Source organism: Megascapheus bottae, chromosome 17, assembly GCF_031878675.1.
Source record: "Megascapheus bottae isolate mThoBot1 chromosome 17, mThoBot2.hap1, whole genome shotgun sequence".
Lineage (NCBI taxonomy): Eukaryota > Metazoa > Chordata > Mammalia > Rodentia > Geomyidae > Megascapheus > Megascapheus bottae.
Genome location: NC_143525.1, coordinates 27,599,054 through 27,626,133, shown reverse-complemented (window position 1 = coordinate 27,626,133; position 27,080 = coordinate 27,599,054). Strand labels below are relative to the sequence as shown.

The following is a 27,080-nucleotide window of genomic DNA, read 5'->3' as shown; positions in this document are numbered from 1 at the left end:
GCCCAAAGTAGTGCAGTGGCTCAAATGGTAGAGTTCTAGCCTTGAGCACAAAAGCTCAGAAAGAGCACCCAGCTCTGAGTTCAAGCCCCAGCACCGGCAAAAAAAAAAGAAAATAAGGGCTGGGAGTTTGGCCAAGTGGTAGAGCTCTAGCCTTGAGCAAGTCCAAGGACAGTGCTCAAGCCCTGAGCCCAAGCACAGGACTGGCAAAAAAAAAAAAAAAGAAAATAAAAACCTGAAGCTGTTGGCACTGGTACTGCCACCCAACCAGGGAGAAGTCCTTGAGAACCTACCTTGAGGAAAGCTGAGCCTAGAATTGGTCCCCAAAGTTCCTAACCTTATCATTTGAACACTGAAAAGCAATCTCCCCCAGGATTATAAAATTGCCACTACCTCTTTGTGCTTACACCAGTTTGGAATTGGATTGTCACCAACAGAATTAGAGCTAGCAGTTAGTCCTTTGAGATCCACCTTAAATGTCTTCCCTCCTGGCAGTCCATCTCTCATCAGTATACAATTGGTGCCTGGACTGGCCATTGCCCACATGAGGCTGTTTGTTCAGAAACCCTGCCTGGCCACACAGGCTGGCACCATGCATGTTTTTTTGCTCCCAGCCCAGACCATTGGGCCAGGCAAAGTAGCATTTCGTCAGTGGTCAATAGAATCAGGTCTGTGGAAGTCACTATTCAGGTTATCATACTTGTGTGTGGTGAGGAGCTGCTGTTTCCGTGAACTAGACAAAAATTGCAAGGTCCTCTAGAGTCCTCTGTCATTCCTTTTTTTTTGGCCCGTCCTGGGACTTGAACTCAGAGCCTGGGCACTGCCCTTGGGCCCTCCACCCCTCCTCCCCAGTCATGGGGCTTAAACTCTGGGCCTGGGAACTGTCCCTGAGCTCTTCAGCTCAAGGCTAATGCCCTACCCCCTGAGCCACAGCACCACTTCCTGTCCTTGAGGAATGGAACCCTGGTCTTCCTCCATGCTAGGCAAGCACTCTACCACTAGGCCAAAGTCCTGGCCCCACTTATGGCTTTTTCTGTGTATTTGATACCGAGAAACCCAGGGCTTTGTGCATGCTAGGCAAGCACTCTACCACTAGGGCACACTCCCCACCCTCTGCCATTCTTACTACTCACAAGGAGACCATGTTGGCAAACGCATATTGCTTTATTTAGTGTTTCTCTGGATTGCAGAAGTGTCAGCAGTGGGCTGAGGTCCCCAAAGGGCACAGGGACCTCTGAGTGCTCCCCTCCAGGCCCTCTGAGGGTGCAGAGGAAGCAGCAGAAAGAGGTGATGCCCCTGCATCTCCTCTAAGGCTAGCCCTGCCCCCACTCTCTCAGGCTGTAGAGGGGTCAGGGCCAGTGAAACTCCACCTTCTTGAACTGGGAACAGGATGTGTGAGGGTGTTTGTCCTCCTAAGGCATGCACTCAGGCAGACAAGTTTCTCTTGCCTGATGGCCCCCAAGAGTGATTGCTGGTCAGGGAGCCAAGTGTGCACTTAAGACATGACCCATGTTTTAAATGGGGCTCTTTGTCTCTGGGAGAGGCAGTGAAGAGTGCTGAGGCTGGGGCTTCATTTCTGGTTTTGCCCCAATCGGTTGTATGACCTTGGGTCAGTGTCTTCCCCTCTCTGGTGTCTGTCTCCAGCTTTGTAGCCCCAGTGGTCTGGACTAGATGCTTTCTTGGGGTTTTCTAAATCCTATGTTTAAGACTTCTTTTCCTATTTTTGAGAAAAATATTTAAATGGTCTTTTTTTTTTTTTAATGCTGGGTATTGAACTCAAGTCTTCACACATGCTGAGCACATGTTCTACCACTGAGATGCTATTCCACTTCCTAAACAAGCCTTTTTTTCTTTTTTTTTTTTGCATTTGTGCCTGTACCAGGACTTGAACTTAGGGTTTCTCAATCTTATTCAGCTTTCCTTGAGCTTTTATGCTCAAAGCTAGCTCTCTACCACTTGAGCCACAGTACCACTTCTGACCTTTTCTGTATATGTAGGACCGAGGAATTGAACCAGGGTTTTGTGCATGTTAGGCAAGCACTTTGCTACTAAGTCACACTCCTGGCCCCTAACTTAGTTTTCTTGTTCATGGCTAATGATCTCTACCACTTGAGTCATGCCTCTATTCCAGCATTTTGCTGGTTAATCAAAGACAGAGATACTTGGATTTTTTTTGTCCCAGGCTGGCTTTGAAATATGATCCTCTAGATCTCAGCCTTCTGAGTAGCTAGGATAACAGGCATGAGCCACTGGTTCCCGACCTAAAGGACATTTTTAAGGCAGGAATATGGGGACAAGCAGGTGGAGGTCAGTGGGCTGCAAAAGGGGCAGGTGGGCAGACAGAGAGGCAAGGTACAAAGGAAGGAGAGGAGAGGTGTTCTGGATAGGGAAGAGGGCCCCACAGCTCGGCCCACCCAACCTCTTAGCTACATTCCTCACCCTGTTTATGTCAGGGAAAACACATCCAGTGTGTCTTGGTGTAGGAAAATGGATTTTTTTTTTAAAAAAGTAGTTTCCTATAAAGCATCAAAAATCTCAGAGAAAACCTCACCAAAAATTCCCTTCCCTCATGTATTTGGCATCAGCAGAAGGGCTGGCATGGTTTGCTCTGGCCCCGCTTTCCTATTGCTGTGGCCCGGCCTGGCCCACTCCTGGGGTAGCTCCCTGGCCCCTGACCCCACTCAAGAGAGATAGGAATAGGGGCAGGAGTTTTCAGGTGGGCTTTGAGGTGTCCCTAGATCCCTGTCTGGAAGCTCGAGTCTTTGGTAATTGGGAGGGGCAGAGGGGGTAAGCAAAGCATCGGGATGCATGTTGGGGTCCAGAGGGCACCTTCATCACCGAGAATTCAGCCGTGGGGCCACCTGTGGGGACAGCGGGAGAAGCCCAGGTAGTAGCAAGAAGCAGGTGCTATGGGCCAAGACTAGACACAGCAGTTGCAGACTTGGCAGGTCTAGGAGCCTTGTAACTGGGGACTCTGCTCCTCCTTCCACAGAAATACCTGCTCTGCCCAAGTGAGCCTCTCCTCCCATCTCCCATCCAGTACATGCTTCTTCCTCCTTCCCCTCCTCCCCGTGTCCTCCCCACATCCCTATGCTGCCATCTTTATGCCCTCTGCATCATGGAGACGCAAAGTCACTCTGTGGCCCTCAGTGGGCATAGTATGGAGCTCCTTGGACTAAGGAAGAGTCCAGAGACTGACTGCCAAGCACTACCAAGAAAGGCTTGGCCACTGGTAGACTCTAAAGATGACCCAGGTAAGCGGATCCCACTCACCACCGCCAGGTGCCCATTCTTGGCTTTGGTGATGAGCAGCTCTGAGCCAGGTGTGAAGTCGATGATGCCATCCCTGCCAGGGCCCCCTGCAAATGTGATGCTGGAGGGAAGGGAGCATGTGAGACTTTCCCACAGAGACAGACCCAAGGCTGTGTCTCTGCTCTGTGCCCGGGGGCAGATTCAGCCCTCTCCCCGCCCCCACTGCCCTCACCTGCCCTGGTTGATGTTGATATTGCTCACTCGGTCTGCGCTGAGGGCTGTCTTGGTCAGTGTCTCGATTACATGGTCACTCTGTAGCACCACATCCCCCTGGGAGGGCAGGTGGAAGGATCAAGTCCAGTTCAGAGGTAGAGGACTCCCGTTCCCGCCCCTGCCCAGCCTGAAACGAGCACCTTCTGCTTATTGTCCTCACGCTGCACATGAAGCACAAACAGACTGTCACTCAGGCTGCTGACGGAGATTCCTGAGGGAGAAGGGCAGAAGTCAGGGACCCAGGGTCAAAGCAGAGACCCTCCCTCACAGCCCTGGACTGTGGCTGACCAGTCAGGTTGGCATAATCAATCCTTTGTTTGACTCTGGCATCTTCTACGATGACCACAGCGCTGGGCGTGAGCAGCAGCTGCCGGGAGCGAGGCTTGTAGCCCTTTCGGTCATATTTCACTACTGGCACAGCATACTGGAGACACAGGGCAGAGAGAGTGAGTGGCAGGGAAGGAGCTGAGGAGCAGGTGAGGGGCTGAGGGCTCCAGGGGTGACCTACCCTCTCTACTCTCTGTCTGTACCCTGACCCACCCTTGTGCAGCAGAGCTGTGCTGGACTAGGGCTGCAAATGGGGTCTTACCTGGATGGGCTCAGAGCCTAGGGCTTGCAGCACTTTGGGGCTAATTTCATCTGTGCCTGCAATCCAGATCGGGGAGAGTGAAGCCAGAGAAGATGAGAGGGAATAGGACAGTGGTGGGAGGTTTGAGGACTGCAAAGTCAGGGACTCACCGAGCCTTGTACTGATAAAGAGCCTGGGGACACTCTGAGGGTAATTATCCTTCTTGCCTTTGAAGATTTCACTAGCCACAGCCTTTTGTTGTAGCTAAAAAAGACAGAGATGGTAAGTGTGTTGTGTGGGAGTATTATAAGGGGTGAAGGGGGGGAAGGGGAGGAGGCAGGCCCCTTCTCTCTTCTCTCTGGTCCCAACATCATCACTCTAGCATCACACTAGTTCCTCCCTCCCTGTCCCCATCAACCAAGGCAGAGAGCACCCCAGAGGGGTCATGATAGCACTGTCTCATTCTAAGGCTAACCTCAGGAATGATTTCCCCAAACGATTCCTTATCATGCCCAGAAGCTTCTCAGATTAAGCTCCAGCTTGGGATCCCCCTTTTGGTATCTAACTCAGAGCCTCACCCCTCTAGACAGGGCTTTACACCCCTATCCTTTTTTTTTTTACTTTACTTTTCAGGTAGGGTCTTGTGATTTTTGCTTGGCTGTCTCAGACTGAGGTATTCCTATTTAAGTTTCCCATATAGTTAAGATGACAGGCAGGGCCAGGAGTTTGGCCTAGTGGTAGAGTGCTTGCCTAGCATGCACGAAGACCCAGGTTCGATTCCTCGGTACCACAGACATAGAAAAAAATGCTGGAAGTGGTGCTGAGGCTCAAGTGGTAGAGCTCAGTGCTCAGACCCTGAGCCCAAGCCCAGAACTGGCACACACACACAAAAAAGATGACAGGCACATTACCACAATAGCTATTGGTTGAGATAGGTTTCTCACTATGATCTTCCTGATACCAGTCTCTGGAGCAGCCTGAGATCTTGTAACTGGCTAACTGCTAATACTGAAATTTACTAAGGTTATGAGTTGAGTGGGTCCTTGATCATTCTCAATTACTCTGCTAGTACAAAGAAGACACCTCAACCACCAATGCCTTTTCAACATCAAGCTCTGGGCATCTTCTAGCACCCAAGTAGAGCTGGCCCACAGATGTAATCTATTTGTTTACGACTCAAACTCTACTCCAACATTCACTTCCTACATGAGGCCCAGAAGGGTGAGGGGTTTCACTCAAGGCTACGGGATAAATGAAGATAAAATGCTTTGTCTGGCTGGAGACGCCCCAGGTCCACTCCGTCCCGTGGCACCCTGCTCCCCACACCTGCTGCCTCCACTCCGGGCTGATGCTCCGACAGTATTTCCACACCATGTTCTTCACGCACAACTCCCGCAGAAGCTCTGAGGCCTGTGTGAAGGGCAAGGTTAGAGCACCTACCTGGCTTGGCTCCTTCCCTCTTAAAACCTGCAATGGGTTCTCACCACCAGGCCTTTGTCGCAACAATACTCGTGCGTCCTCCCCCCCCCCACACCCCATCACACCTCCACCTGGAGAATCTTTCTGACCCAGAGTCATTTCTCCTCCGAAAACTCATTTTTCACAAACCAATTCGACTTCCTCTTTCTGCTGCGCCCTCCCTTTCTGCCCCTCTGCCATCATGATATGCAGACCCCTTTGAGGAGTGCTCTCATGGTCTCAAACTCAGCAGGGTAGACCCACAGACCTCACGAAGAGCAGGTGGGGGCGTGGGCCACGAAGTGTCTAGGACATTCCGGGGCAACTGCCGCCGCAGGTTAAGCAGAAAAGAAGTGCGCACGTGGTCCAGGAAAAAGGCGTTCTCGGGGCAACGGGGTGTGTGGCGCAGGATGAAGCCACGGATGAGCCTGAAAGTGGCGACACAGGCAAGGTGAGAAGCCTGACAGTGGTGTTCCATACCTCCGTGCTCTGCAGCTCCCCCTGCATTCAGCACTCACTTCCGGATGGTCTGTGCTGCCCACTTCCTCTTGGCTGCTTTCCTCCGGCCCAATGTTCCCCGCCACCACGACTGGATACAAATGGCTGTGAAGAAAATAGGTGGTTGGCCTCTCTCTCCTCATCACCCCCTGGGCCCAGGCCCTGCTGTTCCAAACACCCTGGGCCCTCAAACCTGATCGCCTCACTCGGAGGAATTTCTGTCGCCAGTGAAAGCCCCTCCATGCAGCCTGGATCTTTGTAGCTGGAGTTGGAAAAGAAAGTCAAAGTCCATGAATGTGGGAACCCAGAGGCCAGGCCATTGGGCAGGCAGGTGCTCCAGTGGGAAAGTGAGGGTGGGGCTGGATGTGGGTGGAGAGCCCAAATTCAGTGACTTCTTCCTTGCTCTCTAGAAAGGACTGGCACAGGACAGGAAGAGTGGGCCTCCCTCTTACCCAGGCTCTGCCTCCGGACTTCTAGGGCATCCTCTGTGGCAAACAGGGTCTTGGGGAAACGAATGAAGATCTTGGTCCTGAGAAGGCAGCAGTGATCAGTCTGTGGTTGGCACCCACTAAACCCTCAGGCACTGAGATGGGTATCACTCACCTGCCCATCTTGTACTCTTCTGGCTTATAGCCTAGGTGTCTGACCAGTACTGCCACCCCATCCTGGGGCCGACCAGTCCATGTGGGCCACGTCTCTGGGCACAGTGACTTGTACCTGCAAACAAGAGGACCAGGAATGCATGTGGCCATGCTCCAGCGTCCTCTTCCGGAGGTCACTACCAGCTTTCCCCGGGCATCTACTAGGTGCTCCCACTGAACCGTTCACAACTCCGTGGTCTAGAGCTCCCCATCTTCAAGATGAAGAAACTAAGGCCAAGAGGTACGGCGCAGCAGAGATGAAATCCATACCCAGATTAATGACCTAAGCCACTTGCTCTGAGTAACTATAAACCCTACTTCATCCTCTGAGTCCCTTTGCTGCCATCTGTCTGTGGTGCTCTTTATGTACTGAGTAGTTCCAGAAGGACAGGGCCTAGGGGGAGCCTGGTGGGCTAAGCGTGACCTCAGGCCTGCCGCATCAAGAGGTTCCTGGCTGGTCCCACAGACCCTCAAGATGCTCATGTCATCATTTCTAAAATGGGGCAGTGAATGCCCACCCCCAATCAGTGGACTCAAAGCTCCCACAATTACACCCTCCACACCTCCCCAACCCGTGAGCAAACCCGGCCTCACCTCTGCAGGAAAGCCTCATATTTGCGACGATAGGCAAAGCCAGCTCTGCGCACTCGCAGGTTCTCCATCAGCCCCAGGTATTTCACCTGGTGCCGGATCAGCACCTCATCAAAGCGGCCTGGTAGAGGGGCAGTATGCTGGGTCAGCAGACTCGCACATACAGATGGTCTACTGCCCAGTCCCCACCCCATCCCACGGGGTGGGAAGGGCCTACCAGGCTGTTTGGCATCATTAGGCTTGATGCAGCGAATATAGGCGGGTTCCTTAGACTTCAGAATCTCTACCAGCTGCAGGAGGCTCATCTTGAACTGGGTGGCCACCTGGAGAGCCAAGAAGGCAGGAAGGCTTGGCTAGCGCTGGGTTGAGGCTGCTGCTGCCTGTGTGCATTCACTCCGAAGCTGTTCCTGCAGCAGTCTCACACCTATTTTCCCTTTACTTTCCTCCCATAACCCCTTCTTTGCAATAGAGCAAAGGGCCAGACTGCTTACATCCCCCTGCAAGAGATTTCAGTTTGGGAACCTCACATGATCCTCTTGGTAGAACTGCTGGGCTATATTCTCGTGTGTGTGTGTGTGTGTGTGTGTGTGTGTGTGTGTGTGTGTGTGTGTGTGTGTGTGTGTGTTGGTCCTGGGACCTGAACTCAGGGCTGAACAATGTGGCGGAGCTTTTGTGCTGAAGGCTAGTCCTCTACCACTGGAGACACAGCTGTGCTTTCAGCTCTTTGGTGATTTATTGGAGATGAGAGTCTTACAGACTTTCCGGCCTGGCATAGCTTCAAACTAACATCCTCAGATCTCAGCCTCCTGAGTAGCTAGGATTACAGGTGTGAGCCACTGACTGGCTCACATTCCTAAACAGAGTGCTCTATATCTATGCACAGAACTATCACCTCTGTTCACTGAATTACAAAGACCTTAAAGATTGCATGTGGGAGAAGTAGATTCCTTATCAAAGATTTACAATCTCTTGTGATCCCTTTAATACCCCAAGAGTCCTGAGAGCACTAAAAAGGAACAACTAGTCAGTCAGAGAGATAAAGGGCATTGGGGAAGATCTCCTGGATATTACCTTAATGAGTTTGAAATGGGGGGATGAGAGAGGAAGGCAGTCCAGGCAGAGGGACAGGCTGAGAAAGGCTTAATGTACAAAGGGAGATATAAGCGCGTAAGAACCAATTAGGGTATAAAGAAATAGGGTCAGGGAACCAGGAGTGTGGTCTAGTGGTGGAATGTTTGCCTAGCATGCATGAAGCCCTAGGTTCGATTTCAGTACCACATAAACAGAAAAAGCCAGAAGTGGTGGTGTGGCTCAAGTGGTAGAGTGTTAGCCTTGAGCAAAAAACAACAAAAAAAAACCCCTCAGTGTCCAGACCCTGAGTTCAAGCCCCAGGACTGGCAAAAAAAGGAGGAGGATGAAGAGGAGGAGGTAGATGAGGAGGAGGGGAGGAGGAGGAAGAAGAGGAGGGGAGGAGGAGGAAAAGGAGGAGGAGAAGAGGGGTTAGACAGGCAGGTACGGTCAGTGTTATGGGAGAGTTACCCCAAGATTAGATTTTTCATTTTGACATCTTCTCAGTGTCTATTTTAGTTTTTTTTTTTTTTCCTGGCCACAGTGGTTACACATATTAGTTGTGAATTTCTATAGATACATATAATGTACTTTGACCATATTCATCCCCTGAAGAATTAGATTGTTTTTTTTTCTGGTCCTGGGGCTTCAACTCTGGGCCTGGGTGCTGTCCCTGAGCTCTTCAGCTCAAGGCTACTGCCCTACCCCTGAGCCACAGCCCCACTTCCAGTTTTCTAAAGATTAATTGGAGATAAGAATCTCATGGTCCTTGGGGCTGGGAGTTTGGCCTAGTGGTAGAGTGCCGGCCTAGCATGCACAAAGACCTGGGTTCGATTCCTCAGTACCACATACATAGAAAAAGCCAGAAATGGTGTGGTGGCTCAGGGTAGAACACTAGCCTTGAGGAAAGTCCAAGGACAGTGCTCAGGCCCTGAGCTCAAGCCCAGGACTGGCAAAAAAAAAAAAAAAGAATCTCATGGTCCTTAGTGCCTGGGGTTGGCTTTGAACCATGATCTTCAGATCTCAGCCTCCTGAGTAGCTAGGATTATAGGCTGGGGAATTAGATTTTATCCTGGTGGGAAATAAGAAGTCAATAAGGAATTTGGAGTGAGAGAAGAGAGATCTGTATTTTGAAACAGCTCTACCGCAGATAATGTGGAAGACAGATGGGGAAGGGTGAAGGGAAATGTGGGAGGAGGCTGGCAGCTTGGGTTCTGGCTCTGGGGAGTAATGGACTGACCCTGGAGCAGTGGCTACAGAGGAGGAGCAAGGGGAAAAAGCTGAGATGTACTCTGGCAATAGAAATAGTTGCTATCCAGTGGCTGGATGAGGGTGGTGGGCAGGAGCTGTGTGTCCTGACAAGTCTCCTGGTCTAAGGGATTGGGTGGAAGATGTTCTGACTTATGAACAGAGGAGCATGGCTGGGAGGCTGAGGGGAGATCAATGGACTCATGAACCTGTGATTTGCCTCAAGAGGCCTGGCAGACGAGTAGGTATCCTGAATAGGGAGATGCTGTGCCAGGAGCAGAGTGATCAGGGACATGGCAGACAGAAGAGGCAGGGACCTGGGTGGACCTCACAGTGCCTCTACGCCCTCCCTCATGGTGGGTCTCAGCCAGTGGCACCCGGGCTCTACCTCTCTCCTGACCAAGGCAGGCCGGTCCTTCTAGTCCAGCCCAGTGGTCACACCTTTGCCCTCAGCTTGCTGTAGCTCTCACTGCTTTGAACCACACACCTTCCTTTCCAAGACCCTCTCTGCTAGGATACTGCCAACCTCCTGACTTTTTTTAAATTTTTTTTCCTATGTGTTTCTGCTGGGCTCTTGCTGCTAACCCTGGCCCTTCACAAGTCCATATGACAGGCATTTACTCCTCCACTTATCTCAAAAGCTTCCCATTGCAGGGAGCCATCCTTGGCCCTACCCCTTCCACTCCCTCAGGCCACTGGCTCTTCCCTTCTCTAAGCGTCCACAGCACCCAGTGAATGAATGCTATCCACTCTTGTTTTCATTCTCTTCCTCCTCTTTTTCTTTTCTTTCTCCTCCTTCTCCTTTTTGCCAGTCTTGGGGCTTGAACTCTGAGCCTGGGTGCTGTCCCTGAGCCTCTTTGTGCTCAAGGCTAATGTTCTACCACTTGAGCCACAGCATCACTTCCGATCTTTTCTGTGTATGTGTACTGGGGAATTGAACCCAGGGGCTTCATGCATGCTAGGCAAGCACTCTACCACTAGGCCACATTCCTAGCCCTCACTCTTACAGTCTTGGTACTTAGAGATAACTGCTGTAAATGTCTGCTTATTAGGTGGGCACACATGGTACTGACAGACAAATGCACATATGTGGATACTCACATGGAGATGGGTAAGTGTGCACATGCTGACTCATACTTAAGGGACAGCCGGATACAAAAGCACACACTTGTGGATAATAAAAGGTCTTTCAAGCCAGGCACTGTGGCTCATACCTGTAATCCTAGCTACTCAGGAGGCTGAGATCTGAGGATTGTGATTCAAAGCCAGCCCAGGTGCTAAAGAACTAAAGAATATGAGACTCTTTTTTTTTTTTGCCAGTCCTGGGCTTGAGCTCAGGGCCTGAGCACTGTACTTGGACTTTCTCAAGGCTAGCACTCTACCACTTGAGCCTCAGCACCACTTCCAGCTTTTTTGTATGTATGTGGTACCAAGGAATCGAACCCGGGTCTTCGCTCATGCTAGGCAAGCACTTTAACCACTAGGCCAAACTCCTGGCCAGAATATGAGACTCTTATCTCTAGAAAATGGGAAGTGGGGCAGTGGCTCAAGGGGTAGGGCAGTAGCCTTGAGCTGAACAACTCAGAAACAGTGCCAAAGGCCAGATCCAAGCCCCATGACCCACAAAGAAAAAAAAAAAAAAAAAGAAAAGGTCTTTCTGGGCTGGGAGTTTGGCCTAGTGGTAAGAGTATTTGCCTAGCATGCACAAAGACCTGGGTTCAATTCCTTGGTACCACACAGATAGAAAAAAGCTGGAAATGGTGCTGTGGCTCAAGTGGTAGAGCTCTAGTCTTGAGAAAGCCCAGGAACAGTGCTTAGGCCCTGAGTTCAAGGCCCAGGGCTGGAAAAAAAAAAAGAAAACAAAAACCGAAAAGGTCTTCCTAAAAACAATCTCTTGCAAACACACAGTTATATGTGCTGGAGCAGCAGACATATGACCACATGCACACTGGCAACTCCCAGACGACGACACACACATGCTCATCCATACTCAGGCACCCAGATGGCCTAGCAATCCCATGGCCTCCATACCGTCTCTGGCCGCTTCTTGTCACTGAGCTCACTCCGGTCAAAGCACTGGCTCATAATGGGATTCTTTGAGCTGCACATGGTCTGTGAGGTAGAGCAGGGGGAGAGAGGGTCTCTTGATGGTACACAGGACAGGCAGAGGTGCATACAGAGCTGTGGGCTCCCCAGCCTCACCACAACCCACTTCGAGTCCTCACCTCCTTCAGGTTCCTGAAGAGAAGGTCATTGTTTTTATCCAGAAACCCTGGTGGGGAGAATAGACAGGAAGTGAAGGAAAGGCTGAGTGCTTGGTAGCTGAGTAGCTGTAGCCCCAGATACTCCAGAGTGAGATCTGGGGGTCATGGCTTGAAGCCGATTCAGTGCTGAAAAGTCCATGAGACTCTTATCTCCAATTAAGCAGCAAAAAGCTGGAAGTGGAGCTGTGGCTCAAGTGGTAGAGCATCATTTATCAAAAACAAAGGCAGTTTGCGAGTACAAGGCCCTGAGTTCAAACCTCAGTAATGGTACAAAAGGACAAATAAAAGGTGAAGGATAACCTCCTTCTGCCCCACAGGGTCCCCTAGCCTCAGGATCCTCACCAGTCACACTGTAGGTCACCTCCCCAGCATAGTGCAGAAGGCGGAATTCTCCTCGGCCCAGCGATTTCCTTGTCCGCTGGTCAGCCAGCTTGTGCCTGAGGTGACAAGGACAGGGAGCTAAGAGATTGTTGCTCTTAGGCATGTCCTGGCCTGCCGAAGAAAACTGAAGAGCTGTCTAGTAGAGATCAAGCAAACCCCTAAGCTGTTATACAACCCACACGAGCAGGGCTGCATCTTCCTGCACAGGGAGCACAAGGCTCAGGGAAGTTGGCAGAAGACTGCTTTCATTTGATGTGGCTGCTGCATGGCTCCACTGAGAGGGTGGTAAGCTGTCCACTACATTTTCAGAATGGAATCTGTCCCGGGAGATTGCTTAAATCTTAACTATATTTATATCCTTTAGCCCATTTTCTACTTTTAAGAACTATTCTAGGGATTTGGAGTTTGACCTACTGGTAGAGTGCTTGCCTAGCATGCATTAAGACTGGGGTTTGATTCCTTGGTACCACATACATAGGAAAAAGCCGGAAGTGGTGCTATGGCTCAAGTGGTAGAGCTCTAGCCTTGAGAAAGCCCAAGGACAGTGCTCAGGCCCTGAGTTCAAGCCCAGGACTGGCAAAAACAAACAAACAAACAAAAAACTGAAAAACAAACAAACAAAAACTATACTAAGCCGGGCACCATTGGGTCAAGGCTGTAATCCTAGGAAGTTGAAAGCTGAGGATCGTGGTTTGAATCCAGCTGGGGCAGGTAAGTCCGTGAGACTCTTATCTGCAATTAACACCCCCAAAAGCCATAAGTAGAGTGGTGGCTCAAGTAGGAGACCATTAGCTTTGAGCACAAAAGCTCAAGGACAGTGAGTGCTCAGGTCCTGAATTCAAGCCCCAGGACCAACACAATCAAGAAATAGATAAATACTTTTCTAAACGACTAAATCACAAATATAGGTAAGATTTAAGGCACAAAGATGTCTGTGGCATTCTTGTTCTTCCAGCAGAAACCTGGAAGTGGAACTGAGGATGTAGCTCAGTAGTAAAGTCATGAGGTATGGGTTTGATCCCCAGTACCACAAAAACAAAACCTGGTAGCTAGTCAGTGCCCCTCAGGCTTAGAGCAGTAAAAAAGTTTTGAGGAAAACTGTCTATTTGATGATGCAGGAAAATACTCAGGATATACCACTTTCCTGAGCTTTATACACAATAAGTTCTTGACTATGGGGAAAAAAAAATGTATAGAAAAAGGCAGGAAGGAAATGCCTGGAATTGTTGACAGTGATGACCTCTTGGTGATAGGGTTCCAGAAGTTTTTTGCACATATTCCAACTTTTCTCTAATGAGAAATATTATTTTTATAATCAGAAGCAAGCTTTTAATATGCTACTAAGCAAACAATGCTCAGGGCTTTGGCATTCCACAGCCCTGGGACTGACTCCCAGCTCTGCAATCTAGATAACCTTGGATGACTTCACTTTCCTAGTCCTAGTAAATGGAGAAAACATCAAGACACCTTCTTAGAAGGCAGTGTAGGTGCATCAAGTCTGTAGAACTCATTGGGATGTCCCTGACTTGGGCACTTTGCCTGTTCTCTGGTGGCTACAGGCTTTATTGTTTGTTTTGCTTTTAATGTAAGGATACAGCTGGGGTCTTGTGCATGCCAGGGGAATGGTCTATCACTAAGTGAAGCCTCCAGCCCTGGTGGCACAGTGCTGGTGTTCATGAGTGAGGACAGATCAGTCCACAAGCCTTCAGAGGCTCTGCCCTACGTGAGTCCTGCCCCAGAAGTCCAGTAGCCCCACTCACGTCAGAAAGTGTGGATGGTGCTTGATGGTGTCCTCCAGCTTTTCCAGGAAGGTCATGTCTGTGGCATCTCCGGGACGCAGACACTCCTCATCCTGAGGAGCAGGACACAAAATGAGGGATGGACTTGGGCACTGTGCAGGGAGGCACAGACACAAGGGAAAGGAACAGAGCACAGGAGGTCTCCACATGGAGCTTCCAGGACAAGGCCAGCACCTTGCCTCTTCTTGATCACCCCATATCCTAGTGCAGTCTGTAGAGAAAAGAAGGATAACCTCTCAGTTGGGCCCCAGTCAGAGATCTGAAGCAAGGGACCCACCAAGATGGAGATGATGCCCTTGAACTTCTCTTCCACCAGGTCACAGATAATCTTGTTGTTGAAATACTGGACAGGCTCCCACTGTGAAGAAACAGAAGAAGGGCATCACGATGGGTCCAGTCCATGCTCCCCAAAGCCCTGCAGCCCAGCTTCCCTCCATGCCCATGGTTCCCTGGGTGTTTACATACCGCAATGCCCTCTGCCTCATACTCCTCCTGTTCTGATTTGAGTGTTAGCTCAATGAAGAGCTGCTGCAGCTTCTCGTTGCAGTAGTTGATACAGAACTGCTCAAAGCTGTGGGACAGGGGGCAGGAGATGAGGACTGGGTCCTTGAGTGGCCCGGGTAAGATGCAGAGCAAGACCCAGGATGGATGATGGAGGCATTGAGCAGGAATGATGGGCAGGAGACAGGATGGGGGGACAGGATGAACAGGGGTAAGGAAGGTGCTGACCTATTATGCTGAAACACCTCAAAGCCATAGATATCCAGGAGCCCAAGAACTGTGGTGCTTCGCCAGCTGGGGCTCTCAGCATCCTGGGGCCAGACAGTCAACAGAGAGCATGAGCCCCAGTGTCTGCCACCCAGCTCAGGTCCCCGCCTCCCTGATTGCCCTGCCACCTGCCTTGGGGGTGGCATGGACACACAGCGTACCTGGGTGGCCAAAGACCTGTTGATCTTCCTGACCAGCCAGGTGAAAGTTCGGCTGTACACGGCCTTAGCAAGGGCATCCCGCGCATGTGCAGCCTGTTCCAGGTTCAGTGGGCTCAGGAGCTGTCTCCAAGGGTGAGACCAAAGATGAATGCCACAGGCCCTCTTACATTCCAGCTCCCCGTTGGACCCAGGCAGAGGGCAGAAAGCTCTCATCAGCCTGCCCTCTAGCTCTAGTGAGCCTGGGGGTTGGCGCGTGGTGGTGGTAAGGGGACACGAGGGAGAAGAGAGGAGCCACACCAGAGGGAAGGTGGCAATAGGGACAAGAGGCCTCATTCCTAGGGGTGAGGTGAGAGTTTGGCTCTGTCACCCTCCTCCTGTACAAACCCAGCCAGCTTGCTGTACTTCTCTGACAGACCTGCCTTATGTCCCTCCAGCAGTGCTGAGGTCACTGGGCAGATGAGGAGGGGAAAGGGGGTGATGGGAAGGGCATCCCATCCTGTGGCCTCACCTCTTCTCCCTTAGCTATGATCTTCCTGTGTGTCAGAGCTTCTCGCAAGGTTGAGCCTTCCACACTGAGGAGCTGTGGGGGTTCGGGGGAAGTATCATGAGGCATGGGAGGGGGTGCTCCTTTGCCCCAGCTGCCCCTCCCCTTGCTCTCTGTCCACCCTCCTCACCCTGGTCAGATACTTGAGCTGGTTCTCAGTGGTGACCTGGGCATTACTCTCCTCATCAGCGGCAAAGTGGATGTTGCCAAGATGCAGGACGCTGGCCACGACACTCAGCAGGTCCTGAGGGAGCAGGCAGGTGGCAGAGGGTGGGTTGGGGGGAGGGGGAGGGCCCCCCATGAGGACAAGGTATTTAGCTGGAGCTGGGAACAGGTGACGGAGCACTGGGAGGAGAAGCAGACTTCAAAGCATGATTTGGGGAGCGTGATAAAGGGAAGGTGCCCGCCGTCCCCCATGTCACCTCCACTTCATCCTCCGTGAAGTCGATGACGGACAGCGCCTTCCTCACGACCTTCCAGTCACTCTTGTCATTGATGGAGGAGACTTTGGCACACTGGCCCTAAAGAAAGGGCATAGCTGGGTACCCAGTCATGTCACTGTGTTCCCTGGATGGCTCCTCTCCTGCCTGCCAGCTACTCACCTTCACCAGGTACAGGTAGCTCTGGGGGTTCCGTTCCAAGCCCAACCTACGCAGCGTCTCCTCCTCACCCCCTTCCAGCAGCTGGTAGAAGACGTGGAAGTTGCGCTCCCCGTGATTTTGGTGCACTACCCGGGACTTCTCCAGAAGGTAACTGAGGATGTGGCCACCCACGGGGGCACCCTGTGCGCAGGGCAGGGCACAGGGACTGGTTAGTGGGACTGGGAGACAGAATGCACTTGCCTTTTTCTGCTCTGCAGACTCAAGCTCTAATTCTATCTTTGCCTACACCTGTGTGGGCTCAAGCATATCACCCACTCTGACCTCCATTTCTTCACCTGAGAAATGGCAAGACTCAACTTTCACTTCACAGATCCACCTGGATGCCTGACAGATCCCACAGTCAACAGTCCTCCTATTGGTTTCTTTTGTTCTTTTCTGTTTTCTTTTGTGGGTCATGGGGTTTGAACTCTGGGCCTGGGTGTTGTCCCTGAGCTCTTCAGCTCAAGGCTACTACCTTACCCTTGAGCCAAGCCCTACTTCTGGTTTTGTAGTGATTAATTGGAGATGAGAGTCACTCGGTCTTTAGTGCCCAGGCTGGCTGCGAACTGAGATCTGAAGATCTCAGCCTCTAGAGTAGCCAGGCTTACAGGTGTGAGTCACCGTACCTGGCTCATATTGGTTTCTTTTGGGGCCTTCCTATCTTGGTCAGTGGTGCCATCCTGCTAGTTATTAGGATAAGAAAATTTGCAATGCTGGATGCTTTTTTCCACCCCTCTGATACTGGAGCTTGAACTCAAGGGGGCTAAGTACCATTCCTTAGTTTTTGTTTTTGTTTTGCCTACAGCTGGTGCACCACCACGGGAGGCTTTTTAGTCCTGCCTGGATTGGCTTTAAATTTTGATTTCCAGATCTCAGCCTCCTGAGTAGCTAGGATTATATTCATGGGCCGCTAGCACCCAGTTCCTGCTGTTACTTGAGACTTTCACTGTGTAGCCTAGGCTGGCTTTTAACTCAGGATCCTCCTTCCTCTGTCTCCTGACCATGCTCGGTCCATCCTATATGCTGCTGTCATCCATGTCCTATACCCCAAAACTCAATCCTGATGCCTTAACCTTCGGATCGCCAAGATTCCAAGAAACTGTTTACCATGTCCCTTGCCACCACTGGTCTAAGCCGCTGTCATCTGTCACCTTCATTATTACATCAGTCTCCTAACCGGTTTGCCTGCTTGGCTTGGCTCCCCTGCCATCTTCTCCCAACAAAGCAGCTAGAGTGACCTTTTGATACGGAAAGTTGGATCATGACATTTCTACTCAAAACTTTCCAATAACTCCCATCCTCTCCATTTTTAAAAAGTTCTTTCAGGGGACTGGGAGCGGAGCCTAGTGGTAGAGTGCTCGCCTTGCATGCATGAAGCCCTGGGTTTGAGTCCTCAGTATCACATACATAGAAAAAGTCAGAAGTGGTGCTGTGGTTCAAGTGGTGGAGCACTAGCCTTGAGTTAAAAGTGTTCAGGGACAGTGCCCAAGCCCTGAGTTCAAGCCCCAGGACTGGCAAAAAAAAAAAAAAAAAAAAAAAAGTTCTTTCAGGGATGAGAGTGGAGCTTAGTGTTAGATCTTGTGCTAAGCATACGGGAGATCCAGAGGTTCAATTCGAACTCTGGGCCTGGGCCCTGTCCCTGAGCTCTTCATCTCAAGGCTACTACTCAACCCCTGGAGCCACAGTACCACTTTCGGTTTTCTGGTGGTTAATTGGAGATAAGAGAGAGTCTCAGGGACTTCAGTGCCCCAGCTGGCTTTGAACCGTGATCCTCAGATCTTAGCCTCTTGAGTAGTTAGAATTACTAGTTGTTAGGTGTGAGCCACTGCGCCCTGCTGAGTAAGGATTTTTATCTGTTTGGTTTGGTTTCACTGCTGTACACACAGTGTCTGTTCTAGTACACAGCACATAGTAGGTGTTCAACAAATATTGAGTCAATTGAGTAGAAACTCCTCCCTCTGTTCCATATACTCATAAGTACCTTGAAGTCAAATTGCACGTCCATATATTTCCCGAATCGGCTGGAGTTATCATTCCGGAGAGTCTTGGCATTTCCAAAGGCCTAGGAGTGGTGGAGGGGTATGAAGGATGTCTGGCATTCTCACCAGCCCCACCCTCCCCTCACAAGCTGCTGGGTCCTCACCTCCAGCACGGGGTTGCTCTGCAGTAGCCGGTCCCGCACGGCACCACCCCGCTCAGGGGCCGGGCAGGTCTCTGCATAGAACTGCAGCAGCCTCTTGGTAGCCTCTGTCTTGCCAGCCCCGCTCTCCCCAGAAATCATTACAGCTTGGTCCCGACGCTCCGTGCGCAATGCCCGGTACACAGTGTCTGCCACTGCAAACCTGAGGCAGAGACAATCAGAGTGTTCGGTGTGGAGGATTAGGGGAGTCAAGTCCTACAGAGAGTGGAGCCCCATAGCGAGGACTGGGGGGCCATGCCCATATCTAACTGGATTTCTCTTGTGTGTAGAAATAGGACATAGCCTAGAGAGAATGGGCATTATGGCACAGACCAAGGGAGACCCTGTGTAATTGAGGATGAGGTCATGGTTAGCTGGAAGAGGGAGAGGGCTGTTCCTGGTGGGGTACTGGAGGTCAGATGGAAGTTGAGGGCCTCCTGGGTGAGGATCAGAAGGTCATTAAGGTTGGAATGCTATGCCTAGACAGAACTGAAGAAATAAACTGTGTGCGCTAGAGGGATGGAGTTGATCGTTTTAGAGAGCTGGGTAATCTCAGATAGGGAAGGGTGGGCCACTCCAGAGAGAGTTAACAAGTCACTTACAAGTGGGGTGGCACTTCATAGAAGCTGACACCACGGTAGCGTTCCATATGCTGCCGGCTGTAAATCTGTAGGTCCCGGTAGGGGTTGACAGAGACCAGGACAGGACCAATATAGGTCTGGAAGTGGGGGAAAGGAAAGGTCAGAAGTTTGCCTCGGAGGCCCTGGGTTGCCTCTTTCCCCCACAGCCCCATCTCCCCATATGGCCTCACATAAATGAGGTTCTCTCGGAAACGCCGCCGCAGGTTCTCGATGAAAGCAGCTTCGCTGGTGAAGTTTTCCAGCAGCACAAAATCCTGTACCCCCACCCGGTCACGGGCAGTCAGGGCGCTCTCCATGGTTACCCGCACTCCGTCACTGCCCAGGGCCTGTGGAATATACAGCCGTGGAGGTCAGAACCAGGAGGTAAAAGGTAGGGCTGCGGTTCCTCCCATACCTGCAGGCTGTGGAAAGCAGTGGCAGATGGTTTGGAAGGCCCAGGTCACAGAAAGCCTGCACACAGAGCAGAGGCCATAGAGGACACAAGAGATCCACACACCAGCCCCGGAGCACCTGGGGCTAGCGGCTATGGGCACGAAGCCATGGAATCCAGGGAGGTGCTGGTTTTGTGCAGAAAGAGGTGGGTGCTGAGAAGAAACTCCTTGGAGTGGTAGAAAGAATGCCACATTGACCTTGGATAAATCCCCTCCTTTTTCAGGGCTGCTTCCTCCTCACGGGGGAGGAGCAGAATTAGTCCCTTACCTCTGAGCCACGTGTGACAGGTGCTTTGGAGGACAAATGGCTCAGAGTGAATTCTGCAGACAGACTGAGGCCATTTTTCCAGTTCTCACTGTCTCTAAAATCTCCAGGGGAAGAAGAGTTGTTTTGGGATCAAGCAAGCAAGAGCTCACTCCCCAGCAGAAAGAGGGTTTTCCCCAGGGGGCCCTCCTGCCCCAGCTGGACTGGATACCCACCCCAGAGAGGGGGGAGGCTGCCTTCCCTCCCCTAGCTGGGGCCACTCCCTCCCCTCCAGCTGCTAGGCTCAGACACCTCCTCCGAGAGTCCTGGGAAGCTTAAGGAGGTGGGGCTGTTATCAGGAAAGGCCCCGTGGCCACTGCATGGTGGGGGGCAGAAAGGCTTAGCCAGACCCTGGTCCTAAGCCTAGGGCTGAGATTCCTCTTCAGAGAGGGTCAGGAGGCTCTAGAAAAGGGACCCGAGTGTCAAGGGGCAGAGAAGAGGAAGGTGGGGGTGAGGGTCAGACTCGCCCAGCCCCAGGTCATCACGTCTTCTCTGACCCCTCGATCTCTGGCAGTGGCCCCCGCTCCTGCCGCTCACAGCCCGTCCCTCTCCTCCACTCCCAGCCCAGCCCAGCCCGCTGCCCCGAGAGGCGGCCGTCCCTGCCGTTCCCAGGATCAGCCCCGGGTCCGAGCGGGCCGCGCCGCGGCCTGACTCCGCCTCGGCCTTCCCTTTCGGTAAAACTTTCCCCGACGTCTTTCCACCCGAAATTCCTGGGCCGCGCCCGCTTCCCGGCGGGGCGGTGGCGGCGCCCGGAGTCAGGGAGGGGCGCCCGGGACCCCCCCTCCGCCCGCTCTGCCCGCCAGCCCCGCTCACCGACGCCCGGTAGCGCATCCTGCCGGGTCGACCGGCCGCCCCGCTCCGCCGCCCACGCTCTGGGTCCGGGGCTCGGCGGCCGCGGCGGCGTCAGCGAGGGAGGGGCCGGCCCGCCCCACCCCGCCTCCCCCGCCGCCCTCGCGCCGGCCCGGGGCGCAGGGCCGCCACCTCGCTCTCCCCGCTCGGGGTGGGGTGGGGGGGGGCTCCGGCCGGCCGGGGCGGGGTGCACCGGGGAGCCGCGGGGCTGGGGGCGCGGCGGGCTCCCCGCCGGGCCGGGGCTCCGCCTGAGTCAGGTTTTCCCGGAGGGAGACGTGGTTAAGTTGCAGGGTGGGGCCCGGAACCCGCGCGGCCGCCGCGTCTACCCAGACCCGGAACTCAATTCCGGGCTCGTGTCTACACTCCACGCGGGCCTGGCCTGGCGTGGGACGAGGGCCGCGGCCCCGTGGGTCCCAGAGGAAGCGCGACTCCCCTCCCCCACACCAGCCTCGAGTCCCGGGAAAGTTAAAAATAGATCGAAATGTCCAAATACGGCGGCCGGTGCCTGTGCGGGCGGAGCCTCGGTCAGGGGCACTGCCCAGCCCGACACACGCCGAGGCGTCCGGCGCTGAGAAAAATCTGTGCGCGCGCCAGTGCTTGCACTTGAACTCAGGGCCCGGGCACCCGTCCCTCAGCTTTTTCGCACAAGGCTAGGGCTCTACCACTTGACCCACAACTCCACTTTTGGTGCTTAATTGGAGGTAAGAGTCTTAGGGACTTTCCTATCTAAGCTGGCTTCAAACCCGATCATCAGGTCTCAGCCCCTCCCCCGGAGCAGCTAGGATTACAGGCATAAGCCAGGACCCCCCTCTCCTCCCCCTCTCCAGGATCTCACTATGTAGCATAGGTTAGCTTTGAACTTGAGATCCTCCTGCCTCAGCCCTGCCAAGGTGTGGGGCCATCACTCCCCAGAAGAAAGTCTCTTTAGATGTTTTCATACATGGAGTGCATACTCCAGGAACAGGATGGCCCCTGGGTGATTTTGCTTTGCTTCAACGGAGGCCTCAGTTTTCCATTAGGAAAACGGCTCTGCCAGGGCATCTGTACCCATGCCATTCTCCCATCTAGTCATTCCTCTCAGGCTTCTGAGCCCGGAGAGGGGCTTCTCCTCTCTATCCCCCTTCTGGAGGAGGCCTTCTTGCCCCTCTGTTCAGGTCATTGCTCTCTTTCCACAATAACCTCCAGCAGCTGCCCCTTCATTAGAGTCTCTGGAGGAAGCCGCCTCTCTTTGGCCTCTGGGTGCAGATTAGCTCAGATCCCACAGCTGGTGGGATGGTGATGGTTATTGCTTGCAAAAGCCTTGGCTTTTTCTTACTAGCGATATACATAACTGTGAGCACAATCTTCTTCTCAGTCTGTTCTTCGTCCTTACAATGAAGCCAGTTTGTTGGGTAGCCTGAGATCGAGTGCTAGGGCCTCTTCCAGGCCCTCCAAATCACTACACCTGCCCCTTCCTTCTTTCTTCAACATTCATTTCACATTTGCTTGGGGACAGACAGAACCTTTCTTATGTAGTTGGGACATGCCATCCCCATCCCATATACCTGCTAGTTACAAAGATTTTTCAGTTTTTTTTTTTTTTAAATTTAACCCTCACCTGAAAGGTATGGAAACTGAGGCACAAAGGTCACTGACGTGTCCTAGGGAAGAAAAGCTGAGCCAGGACCCAAAGCTCTGGCGGGCCCCACCAGGCTCCCTGGGGAAAGAGGGAGGTGGTGGCAGGTGCAGGCTGAAGCCTCTGGGGGAAGGCTCATTACTTCAAGAACAACAGCTCGGCCAGAGACAGGGCCCAGGGGACCCTGTGTGGGGGCAGCAGCTGGGAGATGGAGCCCTCTGGAGAGGGTGAGAATTCCGGGGTGCAGGGGGCTGCAGTTGGGAAATGCGTGGGACGCAGGGCAGGGGGCAGGGTCACCCTCCGTGATGCTCCCCCCACTGCACTGAAATCCAGAAGGGAGCGGTGAGAGGATACGGCCCGCAGCCCACCCAGGACGGCGTGCCTCACAAGACCAGGGAAGGGGCTCCCATCAGAAGCTGGGTTCGCTCTCCCCGGGTGCGGGGCGCCCGCCCCGCCCTGCCTCGTCAGGAGGCTGGAATGAGGGGAATCCGCGAGCGGAGGGGTCGGGCGGGCTTTCCCCCGTCCCGAGCCGGGCGCAGCATTCCCGGGATGCCCGCTGGCGCCCCCGCGGCCACCGCCCTGCAGCGGAAGGAGGGGGCGTCGCCGCCGCCGCCCCGCGAGCCTCAGGCCGGCCACAGCCTCCACACCCCTCACTGGCCTGCTCCCCCTCGCTGGAGCCCGGTCCAGAGGAGGGTAGAGAAGTGGGGAGCCGAGGGCGTCGCAACGACCAAGACCGCAGCGCCAGGCACTTCCGCTTCCTGCATTCTCAGCCCCCCCCTCGCCCCCCTCTCCCTCTCCCTCCTTGGCAGGTCCTGGAGCTTGATGTCCCCGAGCTTTTTGCTCAAGGCTAGCACTCTACCAAGTGAGCCGTAGCTCTACGTCTGGCTTTTTCTAAGTAGTCTATTGGAGAGAAAAGTCTCATAGACTTTTCTGCCCAGGTTGGCTTCCAACTAATTCTCAGAGCTCAGCCTCCTGAGTAGCTAGGATTACAAGCATGAGTCACGGGGCACTGGGCTTTCTTAGTGCTTTCTATGTTACTCCTTTCAAGGTCCCCACCCAAGCCATGGGATGTGTTACTCCAGTTTAGAGGGAGAAACTTGAGTGTGGGTAGGTGGTGTTCGAGATCTCTAGACTTGAAGAATGAGATGGGAGCCCACTGGTGTGCTAGCAGGTACCATGGCAGGTTGTGACTGCCCCTCTATGCCCAGCAAAAGGCCACACACATGTTATGTGTCTGTTGAAGTGTAGTACTCGAGGATGGAAGTTAGGGAACGAGGCTACCGCCTTTTGTCTAAGAGCTGGCTGCAGGCTGTGGGGAAACGCAGTCTATGAAGTGACCCAAGACTTACTTCTCAAAGGACCTCTGGATCCTCCGCCTGCAGAAGGGTCCAGTAGAATCACAAAGAGTGGGCACTGCAGATAATCTGGATCAACTAGTGCCTACCTAGTGTGGATCAGGTATTGCCCCAACTGACTTATGGGTGGGGTGGGGGTGTGGAGAAAAGTGGGCAGCCTCCAATGTAACAGGTTTGAAGGGCTGCTCCCCAAATTGATTTCCATTGAGGCCTCTTGGGGCAGAGGAAAGACAACCATAGCCTGTCTCACTGGCAACTCAGTGGTGGGCATGAAGCAAGTACTGTAAGTGTTGTGTGTGTGTGTGTGTATACATATATATACATATATATATACACATATATATATGCATATGTATTTTTGGGAGGGAGCCCTGGGCCTTGAACTCAGGGCCTGAGCACTGTCCTTGGGCTTTCACAAGGCTAGAGCTCTACCACTAGGCCAAACTCCCGGCCCTGTATTTTTTTTTTTTTTTGCCATTCCTGAGGCTTGACTCACTCAGGGCCTGGGTGCTGTCCTTGGGTTTTCTCAAGGCTAGAGCTTTACCACTTGAGCCACAGCACCATTTCTGGCTTTTTTTTTCTATGTATGTGGTACCGAGGAATCGAACCCAGATCTTTGTGCATGTTAGGCAAGCACTCTACCACTAGGCTAAACTCCCAGTCCCTCCAAATGTATTTTTTTTTTTTTTTGCAGGTCCTGGGCTTGAGCTCAGGGCCTGAGCACTGTCCTTGGACTTTCTCAAGGCTAGAGCTCTACCACTTGAGCTTCAGCACCACTTCCGGCTTTTATCTATGTATGTGGTACTGAGGAATCGAACCCGGGTCTTCATGCATGCTAGGCAAGCACTTTAACCACTAGGCCAAACTCCCGGCCCAACAAATGTATTTTTTGAGGCAGGTTCTCATTATGTATTCCAGGCTGGCCTCAACCTCTGAAGTGCTGAAATTACAGGTGTACAGCATCATGTTCAGCTCAATTTAGATTTGTCATATAAATCTAAGGTATGAAGCTGGGTGCTGGTGATTCATGACTATAATCCTAGTTACACAGGAGGGATGAGATCTGAGGATAGAGGTTTGAAGCCAGCTCAGGTAGAAGTTTGAAGGACTTATCTCTAACCAACAAAAAAGCTGGACTGGAGGCAAGACACAAGTAGTAGAGTACCAGCACTGAACAAGAAAGCTTAGAGAAAACTCAAGCCCCCGAGTTCAAGCTCTGATATTAGCACAATAAATGAAACCTTGGGTCTGAGCTCAAGCTGCTCCATCAAAGGCTGTTCCAGGCTTCAGGAAAGCCTGAGGTGAGGGGTAACGCAGAGAAATCGAGGGTATTAGGGAACAGATTGCTCCCGCACAGGGCCTTAACAAGGGCTGTAAACAGTAGCTTCAAAATTATGAGTGTTTGGCTGGCTCAAGACCTGTGCCTAGTGATCTAGTAAGAGTAAACAGTACAGTGCCCCTTACCTAGTCTCTTAACTCAGTGTCCCTCCTTAGAGGGTGGAACATCATTCCTGCTCTGGTCTCCGGGCTTCCACCCACCAGTTCATGTTCCCATGGTAACTAGTGATATTTACAAATGTAAATGTGACACCTCAGGTCAAGGGAGTGAATGAAGGTTTATAAAGTACAGCATCCCAATAGATGTTTCACATCCATTGTTTCTTGTTCATGCCTTTGCATATGGACTCAATTCCTGCACTGGTGATCCTCTTCTAGTCCCTTTTCTCTATACACCTCCCTACCACTACACACAGCCAGCAAGAGCAGCTTGCATCTGCCACCAGCCACATGTGGCTCTCTAAGCTTCTGTGTTTTTGCATCAAGGGCTTCCTCGGCTGGGCACACACAGCCTCCCCACCTCACAGATTCTTATTGGTCGCCTTGATCACAGCTCAGGTATCCCTCGGAATCTTTTCCCGACCTCCCTCAACACACAGCCTTTTCCACATCAAGTCAAGCACTAACTGGTCTGTCCCCTCCCGTTAGACTGCTCTCGTTCCGGTAGGCACCGGCTAGGCACCCACCCGGGATCAGTGACCCACTCTGGGGTGTCTGCATGCATGCATGAATGAACCTCGAGCCCAAGCCCAGTCGGGGCCTGTCGGAGTGGAATACAGTCGTGGGTGCGCCATTCATTCTTTCACACCAGAGCCCCCACCCGCAGCATTCATGGGCGGGGAGGCACGGAGGGGCCGCTGGGCGGCCAGGCGCCCCGGGCGGGCGACGGGAAGGGGCGGGGCTCGGCGGTTCCCCTTTCGGGAGGAGCCTGAAGGGCGCCTGGAGTGCCCGGGTCCCGCTCCCCAAGCCACTCTTCCCTGCCTTCTCGTTTCCCGTTAGGACTGTAAGCGTTCTCCCACCCCAGCCCCACACTGAGTCCCGGCGCCTCCACGACTTAGGACCTTCCGCCGGCCAGGCCGATCCCCGGGGATCCACGGCCTCGGCGAAACCCAGCGTGAGACCCTCCCGCCACCCCCACCGTAGCTCCGGGGACGGCTCGGCGCCCTGCCGCCCGCCCTTTACCCTAATCCGCTAGCCGCAGACGCCTCCCGGGACCACGCGGCCGCCTCCCGCCCTGCCCCACGTACCCACCGGCTCGGCTCCTCGGGTGCGCGGGCGGGGGCCGGGCTGGGCGGCGTGGCCGCCTCGGGAGTCCGTGGCCCCGGCACGCTCTCCCCGCCCAGGGCCCGCCAGGGGCCGGGCCGCCGCCTGTCGTCATCCCGGGCTGGGCCCAGGCTCCCGCGCGCGCGCCCTCGGGCCCCGCCCCGCCAGCCCGGGCCCGGGCCGGGGCCCTGGCCCGCGCCCACCGAGGCCGGCGCTGCTCTCTGCTAGCTCGTGGGGCCAGGCGCGTCGCTGTCGCGCTGGCGCGCGCGCACACACCCCCTGCGGCCGAGGCCCGGCTCATTGCAGTACGGGGTGTGCCAGAAGGGCTTCTAGCTCCTTGGGCCAAGTCCCCTTTGCATACTCAGCGCAAACCCAACCCTCCCAGGCGTGCTAAGTCAGGGCAGTTTTTCCCCATTTCTAGCAACCTCTCTGCCTTCCTCCACCTCGTTGGTCTAAGCTACTTGCTGTGAGCTGGGCAGTCTCAGTTCCGCTGGCCTGGTGGAAAGGAGACGCATTAACTGGACATGGCTCCTGGAACTTGGCTTGCAATTGTCCTCTGACCCCAGAGCAGCCCTGCCACCTGACTTCTTGGCCCAGTTCACTGTCCAGTAGTCCTCTGAGTTTCAGGGAGCTGGAGGAGGGATTCAAACTCAGATCTCCGCTTTGAAAACGGCTTCTACTAACCTTTCATCCCTGATTTCTTTTCACTTAGGCCTACTTGTCGGAGTATCCACCACCAAGAATCAGATCTGCCCTCCCTGCCCACCTCCTTCCAGACAGGCATGCCTGGGAAAGGGCAGCCGGACCCCGAAGAGACATAGCCACCCTTCCAGCCCAGAACATTCCAGCTTACAAGCTTGCATGGTCTGTGGGGGTGAACCACGCGAATGATCTCCCCGGTGGGTATCAGCTCCACTTGCAGCGCCATTCCGCCCCAGGAGAGCCAGCCTGCT

At 53.3% G+C, this 27,080-nt stretch overlaps 1 protein-coding gene across 5 annotated transcripts; it reads right to left on the bottom strand.

Annotated features, from left to right (window-relative positions):
- Positions 1–1,142: 1,142 nt before the first annotated feature.
- On the bottom strand, positions 1,143–27,078 carry Myo1c (myosin IC). 5 transcript variants are annotated; one of them, XM_090350469.1, is made up of 33 exons: positions 20,521–20,540; positions 19,672–19,772; positions 19,143–19,298; positions 18,934–19,049; positions 18,296–18,494; positions 18,134–18,214; positions 16,114–16,293; positions 15,934–16,032; positions 15,642–15,755; positions 15,476–15,547; positions 14,968–15,087; positions 14,768–14,850; positions 14,504–14,609; positions 14,316–14,396; positions 14,000–14,091; positions 12,201–12,295; positions 11,820–11,866; positions 11,626–11,706; positions 7,496–7,601; positions 7,282–7,399; positions 6,650–6,763; positions 6,499–6,575; positions 6,240–6,308; positions 6,067–6,151; positions 5,817–5,976; positions 5,417–5,500; positions 4,261–4,354; positions 4,112–4,167; positions 3,811–3,946; positions 3,663–3,733; positions 3,482–3,579; positions 3,271–3,370; positions 1,143–2,858 (listed from the first exon to the last, which is right to left on the bottom strand). In XM_090350469.1, the coding sequence occupies exons 3-33, from the start codon at positions 19,266–19,268 to the stop codon at positions 2,832–2,834; spliced, it is 3,087 nt and encodes a 1,028-aa protein (XP_090206595.1). In that variant the 5' UTR covers positions 19,269–19,298; positions 19,672–19,772; positions 20,521–20,540; the 3' UTR covers positions 1,143–2,831. The 5 variants fall into 5 exon arrangements, with proteins under 5 accessions (XP_090206595.1, XP_090206598.1, XP_090206596.1 ...); XM_090350472.1 differs by lacking the exons at positions 19,672–19,772; positions 20,521–20,540 and adding an exon at positions 26,981–27,078; XM_090350470.1 differs by lacking the exons at positions 19,672–19,772; positions 20,521–20,540 and adding an exon at positions 26,112–26,193.
- Positions 27,079–27,080: the final 2 nt, after the last annotated feature.

Bases quoted from the DNA above. Each gene is read 5' to 3' on its own strand.
- Myo1c (XM_090350472.1), bottom strand. From the start codon at position 27,055: ATGGCGCTGCAAGTGGAGCTGATACCCACCGGGGAGATCATTCGCGTG. The intron at 6,576-6,649 runs GTGAGTGATACC...CTGCCTTCTCAG, and splicing joins GAAGAGTACAAGATGGGCAG to GACCAAGATCTTCATTCGTT. The intron at 5,977-6,066 runs GTGAGTGCTGAA...CGCCACTTTCAG, and splicing joins GCAGCACAGACCATCCGGAA to GCTCATCCGTGGCTTCATCC.